This window comes from Branchiostoma lanceolatum, chromosome 14, assembly GCF_035083965.1.
Source record: "Branchiostoma lanceolatum isolate klBraLanc5 chromosome 14, klBraLanc5.hap2, whole genome shotgun sequence".
Lineage (NCBI taxonomy): Eukaryota > Metazoa > Chordata > Leptocardii > Amphioxiformes > Branchiostomatidae > Branchiostoma > Branchiostoma lanceolatum.
The window spans coordinates 2,731,285-2,744,654 of NC_089735.1; the positions used below are offsets into that span (position 1 = coordinate 2,731,285).

Below are 13,370 nucleotides of genomic sequence, written 5' to 3' on the forward strand. Positions count from 1 at the left end.
CACTTAAAACACCATCATATTGACCAGAGTGTTCTGAGGCGTAATTTGGTTATTGATACGGACAACGTTGGCAGACAAGCGGGGTCACCCCTATATATTGTGTGTGTCGTGGTAGGGTGTTGAGGCAAAGCTAACCTCAGTAGCATAGCGGTAGAGGTTGTTGTCGTGTTCTATTCAAAACTATACAAGTAACATTATAGAAACATATGTGTTGAATGACGAGGTTCAGAAATTGATCATGCACATTCCTCTAGCTTTGCAGGTTTTCACATTTTATTTGTGAGTGTTTCTGTGCGTTTCGGGTCGGATCTTTATAATATGTCTACAAGTACAGGCAACCGTCTATGTATTTTGCCAAAGGTTTCTCGTCAACATTGCTACAAATGTTTGCATTTTGTTTGCGCCACTTTGTTGGTGTTTCAGGTGGAAGACTTCAACTCTACACGTACGGACAGCTTCCCAAGTGGTATCAGGAGATGGAGTCTGCCTACATCACAGCCGGCTATCGCAACAACCTGTCCTACCAGCAGTGCTTCATGAGGTAGCACTGACTTTATCCGTGGATCGACCTTTTGTGTTCAAATGAAATACTTCATCTAGATCACATTGAATGGCATCTTAGGGTACAAAGACTCTCTGTATTCGAAGATCCCTACAGGAGACAAGGTTCACAGGCATAGGCAAAAATGAGACCAAACCTCGACACTTGTAATTGCGCGGCAAACTGTGCTGGCATCATGGATGACGTAGAAGTTCATGTGTACTACTATATTAAGGACGAGATTTCATTAGATCTTAGATACTAGCGTTATTCGTAGTGATCAGGTTTGTCTTGCTTCCACGAAACGACATTCAATTTTCTACCGACTGTACAGCCCTCTTCGTTTTTTTTGGGGGTTACTGACCCACACCTTCGGGACACGTGACTTGAAAAAAAAGGTGACGCCAGTAGTCGGTCAAAGGCGTCTGGAAGTCTCAACCCGTGATCATTCGTGTCTTTCTTTCAGTATTTTTCAGATCCACAACGAGACGGTAAACATCTGGACCCACCTTCTTCCCGCCATCTTGTTTCTCCCGCTGGCGTTGTACGACATCACCGTCAGCGTACCTGGTCTCCATGGCAACTGGACAGATTACGTTGTCATAGTGATATTGCATCTTTGTTACCAGGTAAGAGTGGAGTGCGGTGTCTGATGCGCGCGTGTGTTTAACAGTTGAATATGCTTAGGCCAATTTTTTGCCAAGTAAATAACGAATGTTCATAAAGTCAATCAATCAATCAAACAGTCAACTTGCATGAGACTCAGGGAAAGAAAGAAGCTTACACATATATTGAGTGAGTGAGTGAGTGAGTGAGTGAGTGAGTGAGTGAGTGAGTGAGTGAGTGAGTGAGTGAGCGAGCGAGCTAGTGAGTGAGTGCGTGAGTGAGTGAGTGAGTGCGTGCGTGAGTGAGTGCGTGAGTGCGTGAGTGCGTGAGTGAGTGCGTGAGTGAGTGTGTGAGTGAGTGAGTGAGTGAGTGAGTGAGTGAGTGAACGACAGACCGACCGACCGACCGACCGAGTGATGTAACCTGTTTAGTTACTGTGTTTTGCTTCAGTTTGTTTGTGTTGCTCCGCAGATCGTCCTATGGGGCTCGGTGTACTGCCACACCTTTCTTGCCCAGGGGTGTCAGCAGAAATACTACCAGTGTCTGGCTGTGGACCTATGGGGCATTGGGATTGTCGCCACCGGCGGTTCTCTTGAATATGTTGTCTACATGTTCTGTTGTTCTAGGGTAAGTATTTGCGCTCGTCAAAACCTGCATGGCCTATATAACACACATATTGGTAATCTTCAGTCCTGACCCCAAGAAGAAAGGCGGATGCGGAGCACTGGAGAGGGAGTGTGTAGCAAAAGTGGTGACCTAGCCTGGAATCCAGGTGACCCGAGAAAAAGAAGAGGAAGTCTTGTGATATTATAAGTAGAATTCTTTATAACCCTATTAAAATTTTCCGCATTTTCATGTTGTTTAGACCACCGTAACTTATTATATTTGTATTTCTTTTGTGTGCTTATAATTATATAAGTCACAAAAATTCTAATAGGCTTGTGAATGAATCGTCATATTACGGAAGCTCTATTTACCAAAGGAATTAAGTTGTTGTAGCCTCTATCCGCAACTGGTCTTATCTGATACTTACTTACGCTATAGGCTATAGGGTCTTCGCCCCAGTTGGAGCATAGGCCACCGATGATAGTTCTCCACTGCAATCGTCTCTGGGCCTTCTTTCTGAGGTCGTGCCAGCTGCTGCTTATGCTCCTCATTTCCTTCTTATCTGATAGCTAGATATCAATGCTATCATTAATGAACGAATGAATGAATGAATGAATGAATGAAGACCTTTATTGTACATTCGTACCCCGAGGGGCTAGATACAGGTCGTTTAAATAGACCTAACTAACATGTAAGTGACATATACAGTGAAACATATACAGCACATAGTTTAAACATACATGGTAGACGAAAGTGATAAGCTAAGCTAATCCAGTAGGGTCAACTTCTTCTCGCGTCTTTGTACATGTGTAGATGTATGAACAGATCATGTTTCTTATACAGGGGTTGTCTAGACGCAACAAAAATATGAATTTATCCGTTGCGTTTAAATATTCAAAGTATGTGAATTTCTCATTAATACATTTGAAAAGAATATTTTATTACATGATCACAGTGGTGGCAGATATTCTACTACGGCCTGCTCGGCGGTCTGATGACGTGGTACTCCGTCATCTGGCTCCACCCGAGGATGGTGCCGGGCTGGGTGTCGCTGCAGAGGCGTTCGATGGCGTTATTCCCTGTGTTTATCATATGGTTGGCAGTTCTCAACCTCCATCCACTGCACTGGCAAGACAACTTCACACAGGTCATTTCATCATCTTGCGTTATTTTACTTTATGAAACACATTCTATAAGACATTCTATAAGATTTGGAGAGGCGTTCGATGGCGTTATTCCCTCTGTTAATCATATGGTTGGCATTTTTCATCCGCCATCCACTGCACTGGCAAGACAACCTCACACAGGTCATTTCATCATCTTGCGTTATTTTACTTTATGAAACACATTCTATAAGAATAAAAAGACTCTTTTTACACAACCAAGAGATTCATTCAACCGCTATGACTCCAAACCGCCTCTGATACAAAAAGAATCCTTTAAGAATCATTTAAGTGTAATAAAACCCCGTTTTGTGCAGAACTTACTCCTGTCCAATACTGTATAAACTCATGAGATTTGGGGGAGTTTTTATTCCTGTGATCTCCCGATTCCAGTTTCATGCTTTACGACGCTATTTAGTGCCATGAAACTAGAATTATTAGTAATTGCTTATTTATTGGTAACCCATTACTTTCTGTTCAGGCGTTGGTTTCAGTGGCCAAACCACCTGTCGTCATCGGCATGGCTGGGGCACTTGTATTCTTTCTGATGAAGGTTCCGGAACGTTGGTGGCCAGGTAAGGAATTCCTCAAGTTAACTCTTAAACTAGACTTCTTCAAGATAACTATAGCTGCTACAAAACAGATCCTTAAAGTCTATGGGCATTTCGAATCTTTGATTATTTGCAGTAGTGGACCGAATATATCCAGGAAACATTTCCATCTATGGCTTTCGACCTAATTTTGCTTTGTATATAATGTTCAGAATGCAATCAAATAAGCATATCTACGAGAACAATTAAGAGACCAAGCTTATGTTTCAAAAAAGATGTAAAACATGTACCAAATCAATTGCCTACGATCCCTGGTCCAAGACAAATTCCTGTTTTACCTACATCGGTTTAAGATCGATGGTGATTTATTGGCAGAATTATTGTGTGTCTTTTGACAAGGATTGTGTTTTTTTTTCGTACTTGATCACCTTCCCAGGTCGTTTCAACATCTGGGGCCACAGTCATCAGTGGTGGCACCTCCTGCTCATAGTAACATGGCTACTCTGGCGGCGGACAATCATCACCTTCATGCAAATGAAGTTGCATACCCTGTGTTAACAGTTTAAACTGGTGTTATCAGTCCAGTTCCATACTCCTTGTACTTAATCCGTGATAGCTAGATAGCACTCCGAAAGTGTAAATTTGATAACGTCTCCTTGAATAAAACCTTTCACCAAGTACCCCCACCCCTCTCCACACACGAACAAAGGCAAAGCATAAAAACGTATCAGGGGGTCGATAGGTCGAACACAAAGTATGGCAATCAGCAAATAAATAAACTAACAACTGTCATATTACATGTTTCCTGTATTCATGAATGATTTATCATGTGTATCTTTCACATCAATATACTACTACTGTCAGTCAGTCTATACAGACATTCTGGACGTTTCGTTTGTCTTTCTTTCTTTCTTTATTTCGGGTATAAAAAAACCCATAGGAACATAATACATATTTAAAAGGGTTATAGGCTTAACACAAGGTTTGTGTAATCTATGAACATTTTATTCACTTTATATATACAAACATGACACATTGTATTCACTAACCATAACTTGTAGCCTTACACACTTAAAACGATTTAAATGTACAGATGTGATGGTGATTCCTCAGGAAAGAATAGGTGATAAAAAAGATAACTTATTGACATTGAACCTTTTCAAACAGCATATGGTGTACACCTATGGGATCTGCTTGGAACAGTATTTTCTTTTTATGTATCCCTGTTCAAAATTGTTAAAATACCTACGAATAGTATTTCTATCTCATATAGAATTGTCCTTTTTTTTCTTTACCCCCTTTATTTGCTTTTCTGGAGCAGACCTTGTGTATTATTCCTTTATGTTGAGTATTTCAGATATAGTCATCTGCTTCAAGCAGATAAACAAATTCGATGTACATAAGAGCTCTCTGTCAACAATTCTTCACATTCCCAGCTCTTTATATGTCCGTTTTGTTGTCATTTCATTCTCTAAACAAAATTCGCCGCAAACCTGTCCAAACAATTTTGGTTTGTTGTAGAGATAGACACACAGTTATGCACTGTGATTTACCGAAACTAAACGAATGCAAGTACATGTAGTACAAAAAATTATTGAGTCTTGGAATTTTCATTTTGATTTCCTCATATGCCTTTTTTTAAGTGCTCAAAGTTCTTTGCAAAACTCTTTTTAAGTAAGGATATACTGTGATGTCATACAAATGATGACATTAAAAAACAGTGAAAGGGTTCCTTGGATCAATAACCTCCTTGCTTGGATCAAGCAGCAATGACTATGGTGGAAAGAGTGGACTTCCCAAATTATAAAAAATGGGACAGCTTTGGGTGACCTGTAGCTCTTGTTTGGTCCATTTTAAAGATGTTCAGAGTATTCAATCACTGCTCCTCTGTGGAAAGAGAAAAGAAATGATTAGTAGGCAGGAAAATTTTACTCACAAGCAACGGTGTTACAACTTTAACATTGCTATCAGTGATTCTGCTCTTGATAATTCTATTACTTAAAGTGGTAATCAGGCTAGTCCAAAGGTAACATTGTGATCTCAAGTAACAAATACAATGAGCTCAATGTCATGAAATTCAAGCACAGGTAGCAACTGTACGTAAAGTGAGCTTTTCGACTATTTTTTCTATTGTTGATTGCAACCTGATATGGTAATGGATTGTGTTCAACTCTCATAGTTATACTCTTTCCCATAAGTACTGAGTGCTAAGCAGAGAAAGCAGTCTGTATCATTTTTTAAGTCTTTAATATTATCCAAATTCCAAATGCAAGGTGAACCGTCTTCCCCGTAGGCAATTGCACCGTTTTTTCATTTGCTCAATGGCGGTGAGCATTGGGTTTAATTCATCTTCCACTGTCTCAAAAGAAGAAGACAAACCCAACCTAACTAGATCAATGTATATTCTAGAATGTAAAAGTAAGCAGTTGACTGTAGTAGAAACTAGTCCTTAATAGCTCTTTATCTGCACCATTATACTCATGTATTACATGTATGTACTTGCAATTAGCCTTCGGGTATGTACTTGTAATAAACATATCATTACATGTATATGGTGCATTATGTCATACCTGGGCCGTGAAAACGTTTGATACGGGTGTTCCGGACCATGTGATAATTTTCCGTATCACACAGAGTTCTAAGTTGTATCACTCGGTCCCAGCCCTCCGTGGGTCAGATCGCCCTCCATGCCGGATGACCAAGGTATGACATAAATAAAATACAACACGCTGTATTCCACATCACCCTTGGTCCCTCCGCCTACGCCCTCCGGCCGTTCCTATCCGCGGTCGGGCAGGTACCTCGGGTGATGCGGAATACACCGTGTTGTATTCTATATCTGTTTGATTTCCTCACCTGCTGCCTGTCCCTCCTGCTCCTCCTTCTCCCCCTCCTCCTCAGCTGGAGCTTCTGCCTCCTCCCCCTCCCCTTCTGCCTCCTGTGGGAGATGGGAGACACTCTGTCAGTACAGATGGACACTTCTCTATTATAATCATAACCGTTACAGTGCCTCAGTTTAACCTAGCACCAGCCAAACACATTGGAAGCCGTCTACAGCCTACCTGCATAGAGTTGGTAATTTCTGGTCAGTATTCCAATTATCTATGACATTCATGGATTCATTCATTCATTGTAGTCATTCAATCATGTATTCATTCATTCATTAACTCTCAGTCAGTTACTCACCCTCACTTGCTCACTCACTTGCTCATTCACTCATCACACACTTGCTTGCAATTGCACTCACTCACTCACTCACCACTCTCACTTGCTCACTCGCTCACTCACTCACTCACTCACTCACTCACTCACTCACTCACTCACTCACTCACTCACTCACTTCTTAAGGCAGATACATCAGCAAACGAAAGGAGGAATTTTTACTCCTGCCAACTAAACATATACATATATGTACTTGCCAAGGATAGGCTTTAAATTAATGAAAGAACATGATATTCAGATCATAGTTTGACAAAAGGGGCATCAGGAATGATGGCAGGTCACGGTTGACAAGGACGTGCTTTGCATACTCAAAATCCTTTTGTAATCAAGCCCAACTGAAAACTCGTGCATTACAAAGAGTAGAGGTGCATATACTGTAAACCCGTACTGTACTGAATTCATGAATACTTGTACATCACAATTTGTCACCAGTTCTTCACCTCAAAAACTGTCTTGCTATTGTTATAAGGACTTTTACCCCGTGCAAATCAAATGTGAACATTCACATAATTATACATTCACCAAATGCACAGTGCACCCTTTTCTACTGAGCACACCAGCGACAACTACAGTCACCACTGTGCACCCTTCTGTACTCACACCAGTGACAACAATGCCGGGAACTCCAATCTCACTCATCCTAAACAGCACCTTTGGGTGAGACAAACCATAACGCATTGTGGGTGAAATGGTGTGTGGCTTGCACTGTGCTAGTGGGTCATCAGACCATTAGGGCATAATCTTTGTGGTCAATGCAGCTGTGTGTTTTGATTTCAGGTGTGATGCAATTTGATGTCGTGATGTAATTGGAAAAATGAATAGACCAGTCTTCCAATAATTAATGGATGAGTCTTGCACTATGCCAGTGGGGCACTCAAGACTAAATTGACATCTTTGTGTTTTTGCAAATAATTTGAGAGTTCTGTTACTAATGCTCCGCTTTGATTGTCTCTGTTTTTTCTTCCATACAAGAATCCCTGTCCAAAACTCTCTCTTTCCCCACTTTCTTCTAAAAGAGAAAACTGTCCATTATGATTCAAGTTTGGCAGTGCAATGTGACATTAGCTGCTTGTGCTCTCATGATGTGACAAGTCTGCTGCTCGTGTGAAAGTAACGTTAGCATCCAGGTGAAGCATGGTGGAAACAACAATGTTAGAAGCAACAATTCCCCACAACCTCCTCCATGTCAGGGAGACAAAATTCGTAAGCTAACTAATTCCATTCAGCTAAAAGATATTTATAACCTTGCCTCAGGCTTTTCAGAGCTTAACTATAGCCAAAGTCTTCACTGCTACTGCTATAGCCTTACCACCGGCTTCTCTGCAGCTACATGTACATGTACATGTACCAATAACTTAACTACATGTACAGGCTTCTCAGCAGTCACATGTACATGTAACTACAAGTATAGCCTTACCACCGGCTTCTCTGCAGCTACATGTACATGTACATGTACCAATAACTTAACTACATGTACAGGCTTCTCAGCAGTCACATGTACATGTAACTACAAGTATAGCCTTACCACAGGCTTCACTGCAGCCACATGTACATGTAACAGTAGCCTTACCACAGGCTTCTCTGCAGCAGCTGCTGCGTCCGCTGCCTCCATCTCCTCGGTGACCGTCTCTAACGTCGGCGCGCCCGGCATGCTGGAGGTCTCCTTCACTGGCTTCTCCTGCTGAGCTTCTGCCTCCTTCTGGGCTATCAACTCCTGTAATCATAACAAACAAGGAACAACAAACATCATGTTACTGTCTGGGCTATCAACTCCTGTACATTGTAAACAACAAGGAAGCAATGAAACCACAGGGCTCGAAATACATTTTGCACTGGTGCACCCAACCAAAAAAAATTAGGTGCACAGAAAGAATTTTGGGTGCACCACATAAGATAAAGTTGAATGTCAGCAAACATAAGTTTGACACTACTGCCTGTCTTTAGAAACTTCAACCAATTAGCAAGGGATGCATCAAATAAAGTACAACAAAAGGTTATATTGCTTTTTCTGATACTTACATTTCAAGAATATTCTATATACTAGTGTACAAGAGAACCTTTGCCATATAGAGTACAATAATATCTAGGTGCACCAGTGCACCCACAGTCAAAAATTAGGTGCACAGTTCCAATTTTGGGTGGACACAGGTGCACATGCACCCAGTATTTCGAGCCCTGAACCATCATGTTACTGTCTGGAGTATCAACTCCTGAGCATCACTTGAAAATTCATCTGTGTTGGTAGATGTCATTCTGAATCAAAGTTGAACTGCAATTCAGACTACATAGCAATACAAACACCAATTGTTACTCTCTGGGCTATTAACTCCTTTAAATTGTAAAAAAAGAGCAATAAGACTATGGTACAGACATTGTACTTGATGATATCTTTGTGATAGTGGGTGGGTTTGAGAGAAGCCAAGAGTTCAAATTTCAAAGTCTACTGAAAAAGGAGACATCCTCATAATCTTCTTTCTTTGTGCTTCTTTTCTACATATTTCACAGTATTTTCTCTGTGGTTTCACTAAATCCCATATGGAAAGAATTAAAAACATCTATGTATAAGTTATACAATTCAATTTCTTCGGTGCTTTTATTGTATAAGTTCTTATATCATATTTCTCCCCCCTCCTTCCCTCCCTGTCCTTACCCTCTAATTCTCCTCCTCTTCCCCGAGTATCCTGTCAGCCTCCTCTCATCTTCTTTTGTCTCTCCATCTCTACTCCCTCCCTCCCTGACTCCCTCCCTCCCTAACTCCCTCCCTCCCTGACTCCCTCCCTCCGACTCCCTCCCTCCGACTCCCTCCCTCCCTAACTCCCTCCATCCCTAACTCCCTCCATCCCTAACTCCCTCCATCCCTAACTCCCTCCCTCCGACTCCCTCCGACTCCCTCCCTCCCTGACTCCCTCCCTCCGACTCCCTCCCTCCCTCCCTGACTCCCTCCCTCCCTCCCTCCCTGACTCCCTCCCTCCCAAACTCCCTCCCTCCCAAACTCCCTCCATCCCTAACTCCCTCACTCCCAAACTCCCTCCATCCCAAACTCCCTCCATCCTTACCCTCTTCTTCTCCTCCTCTTCCCTGAGTATCCTGTCAGCTTCCTCTCTCATCTTCTCTTGTCTCTCCATCTCTCGTGCTGCCTCTTCCCGTTCTGAGGCAAGCTGCTCTGCCTTCTCATCCTCCTAAAATTGTTTTAAAAAATGGTGTTTGTTTGCTTCATTATTTCTCCATAAAAAGTTTTTTCACCATTCTATAATCCATGGTCCACAAACAATGACAATAGAACAATGCATAAATGATATACAGGACTTTGTTGACAAACACACAAAATTCAACATCTTTGCAACATTTAATGACAAAAACTTAACCTCCTGATATCTCAAAAAGTTGTAAACGTTAAATACAAAAACTACATTTTGTAATAAACAGGTCATATTGTCAACAAAATGAGAACAATAAAAAAAGGAACCTACAAAACAAGTACAAAAAGGTAAGTGGAATAAACGGGTAGCTAGAATACCAGCAACAAAGAATTGGCTATAAATTGAGTAGCAATTCTTAGAGAGTGACAATGTTAACCCAGCAACGTGTCAGGTGCAAGAAATGCATTAGAGAAATATCAAGAACAAGTGTCAGTGTTTAACCGATACAGGATTTTCAAAGTGCCATCTTAGCTGATGACCACATCAAGGTGGTTGAGTTAACAGTGAAGTGAGCACAACTGAAGAAATAAGCATCCATTACCTGCTACAATGGAGTCCAGATCAGAAGAGAGGCAGGGAGGTAGAAGGTTTTAAAAGACAAAACAGATTACATCTACCAGTAGCTACATACAGTACTACAAAGGCATCAAATGGCAATGTATCAAGCAATCAGATAATGGAAAACAGAAAGTTCTGCAAGACAAACAGATTACAGAGCTTCATGCTTGTACAAAGCACCTACATGTAGTACATACTAGAAATGAATTACAATGCATCAAGTGATAGACAATTACATACTGCAGATCAAGTCTACACTACACTATGGCTTGTTCTATGCAACAAGAGAGGCAAATATATCTGAACATGATACACATGAAAATCCAACATGACAAAAGCTACATGCTGTCTTTTCATTGAAAGATAATCTGGAATAGTCTAAGGAAATGGAACAGTCCGATGATATTAGATGAATATTCAAGTGCTAATCTTTTGTCTAGTATATGTAGTAGTACATGACTAGTGCCAGACTGTTCAGCAGGGAAGCAATCAAAGGAGCAAACAAAGCTAGAATAGGCCGGCATATATATATAGGATGGATACCAGGCTATTGGAGGGTAAAACATCCGATGTAAGAGTTAGACAAGTCAGATCATTGTCACATTGGACCATGGTGAATGAAGCCAAGTCAGACCAACACATAATACGTATACGTTGGGTCCTAACCTGCACCCAGAACCCTGACCCAAACAACTGTCCATGGAGTTGGTCCAAGTTGACAATGGTCTGATTCATCCTGAAAAAGATCTGCAATATAGACAGAATTCCTACCTGTTTGAGGTATGCTTCATTCTCCTTGTACTTGTAGAGCCAGTGTGCGATGAACTCGATGGGGTCTAGTGGTCTCTTCTCAGCCACCTCCGCTAAACACTCGGTCATGCATGAGCCCAGATGTGTCTTCAAGTACTCTGTGTCCATCGCTCCCAGTGATCGCACCATCAACAACCTGGGGAACAAGTGCGCTGGGTTATTCAACTTATTGTTTGTTTGTTTGTTTATTTGTATCTATTAACTCTATGTCAAGCATGAGCCCAGATGTGTCTTCAGGTACTCTGTATCCATCGCTCCCAGTGATCGCACCATCAACAACCTGGGGAACAAGTGCGCTGGGTTATTCAACTTATTGTTTGTTTTGTTTGTTTATTTGTATCTTATAACTCTCAGTCATGCATGAGCCCAGATGTGTCTTCAGGTACTCTGTGTCCATTGCTCCCAGTGATCGCACCATCAACAACCTGGGGGAAAATGGGGTGTAAGGAGAACATCGAACATCAAAAACGTTTTGATGTAGCTGGGAAACAAGTGTGCTGGCCCCTGGGTCATAATTGAACAATGTGATTCCATGACTTTTGGCATCTGGACTGGACAGTTCGGCCCCTAGCCGATCAGGACAAACTGACACCGTGCCTTGGACAGCTATATAGCCTGGAATCCATCCTATTTAGCTTCCGGCCGCTACCCAAGCTCCGCTGCCTGGCCAAATCGTTTGAATGCTAACGGCGGCCAGACTCTTTGGCCAGGCAGCGGAGCTTGGGTAGCGGCCGGAAGCTAAATAGGATGGATTCCAGGCTAACAGCTATATGCTCTAGTAGATACTTCGCCGTCAAGAGAACGCGTAACTCTAAACCTTACCCTAATTCTTACCCTATCCTTAACCCAAATCATAGCTATAACACGAGTGCCTTACTGTCCTGATTGGCTAGGGGCTGAACTGGCAAGGTGCTCCTCATGAGCTCAACATCATATCTTGTCGCTCCAGTTCTGGACTCATTGACGGGCTCTCTGTCAAGGTGCTAAAACGCCCTGATACCATTTGTTTGTTTGTTAATTTGTTTGTATAGAGTAGAGTAGAGTCTTCAGTCAGGTAGGATGCATTACATCCAGTTTAGACCGCTCCCTTGTAACACTTCTTTAGCCGACTGACACTGTTGGTTTCTGTGGGTGGTCCAGGGCTCTGAAGTTGTATTTTACAGGATGGCTTTCCATAAGGTGGTCAAACCTGGCTTTGAAAGAGTTCACTGAAGGGGCTTTGACAACCTCTTCTGGCAATCCGTTCCACCAGGGAATGACCCTGTTACTGAAGAATGACAGTCTTTTGCTTGTCTTAGTAGCATTTCTTGTCAGTCATAGGTTATGTCCTTTATGTCATAAGATTCTGTCAGGAATGAGCCCAGGCTACCACACAACGTAAGATACAAGTCTTTTTCCATTTTCCCTTCCTAAGTGTGAGGTAGCTTTAAGTTTGACACCAAGAAAAACATAAATTGGTGACTTCATTCATGCTATTGTTTGTTACAGAAACAACTTGACTATACTACTTACAAACTGAAAGGCAATTTGCACATATAGGTTACTAATCTTAAATGACTTACATACACAAGGAAGAAAATTGAAGCCAAAATGATTAAGATCGTTGCTGCTATTTCGTATTTCCTAAATAAACTGTCGCTGGCTACGTAGACTCCTTGGTGCTATCAAAAACAGAGATATGATGAAAATCTTTCTTTTGTTTCATTCAAATCTAAACAGTAAATTTCTTTCGACCAAACACAAATGCCAGGAAGTTTACAATGTCAACTAACGTAAATATATATTCAATGGTATCGTACCTACCAGTAGAATCAATCGGCCGTCAGAAATATTGAGTTTGGGTCCGACAAATCGCCCTCAATCGTCCGAAGTTCCTTGCGCTGTGCAAGGTTGCTAGGGACAAGTTTGTTTTGACCAGTTGATTCGGAGGTTAAAGGTCAGATTTATGTTGCATGATGGGAATATTTTTGCCAGAAAATACAAATTTATGGATATTCTGTGAAAAATGTGACTGTAAAATTTAAGTCACTTGTAATGAACGTATCAATAAAATATCCTAAAAAATTAAGAAATTGTCATCTTTTATCTGAAATCTTTTCCTGCTACTTTCTTT

The 13,370-nt window shown here is 41.5% G+C and overlaps 1 protein-coding gene and 1 long non-coding RNA gene across 4 annotated transcripts; one reads left to right on the top strand and one right to left on the bottom strand.

Moving 5' to 3' along the window:
* Nucleotides 1-3,835: 3,835 nt before the first annotated feature.
* On the top strand, nt 3,836-4,573 carry LOC136448298 (uncharacterized). The gene is made up of 2 exons (XR_010757857.1): nt 3,836-4,360; nt 4,450-4,573. It is a non-coding gene; the product is annotated as an uncharacterized lncRNA (long non-coding RNA).
* On the bottom strand, nt 4,451-13,196 carry LOC136448297 (DPY30 domain-containing protein 1-like). Of its 3 annotated transcripts, none has more exons than XM_066447679.1 (7): nt 13,061-13,196; nt 11,219-11,393; nt 9,746-9,868; nt 8,260-8,403; nt 7,290-7,340; nt 6,324-6,405; nt 4,451-5,354 (listed from the first exon to the last, which is right to left on the bottom strand). In XM_066447679.1, exons 2-7 carry the CDS (start codon nt 11,384-11,386, stop codon nt 5,344-5,346), a joined length of 579 nt encoding a protein of 192 aa, XP_066303776.1. In that variant the 5' UTR covers nt 11,387-11,393; nt 13,061-13,196; the 3' UTR covers nt 4,451-5,343. The 3 variants fall into 3 exon arrangements, with proteins under 3 accessions (XP_066303776.1, XP_066303777.1, XP_066303778.1); XM_066447680.1 differs by having other exon boundaries at nt 13,057-13,196; XM_066447681.1 differs by lacking the exon at nt 7,290-7,340 and having other exon boundaries at nt 13,061-13,195.
* Nucleotides 13,197-13,370: the final 174 nt, after the last annotated feature.

Bases quoted from the DNA above. Each gene is read 5' to 3' on its own strand.
- LOC136448297 (XM_066447679.1), bottom strand. From the start codon at position 11,386: ATGGTGCGATCACTGGGAGCGATGGACACAGAGTACTTGAAGACACAT. The intron at 9,869-11,218 runs GTAGGAATTCTG...AAACAATTTTAG, and splicing joins ATGAAGCATACCTCAAACAG to GAGGATGAGAAGGCAGAGCA. The intron at 7,341-8,259 runs GTAAGGCTACTG...TCTCACCCAAAG, and splicing joins CTGCTGCAGAGAAGCCTGTG to GTGCTGTTTAGGATGAGTGA.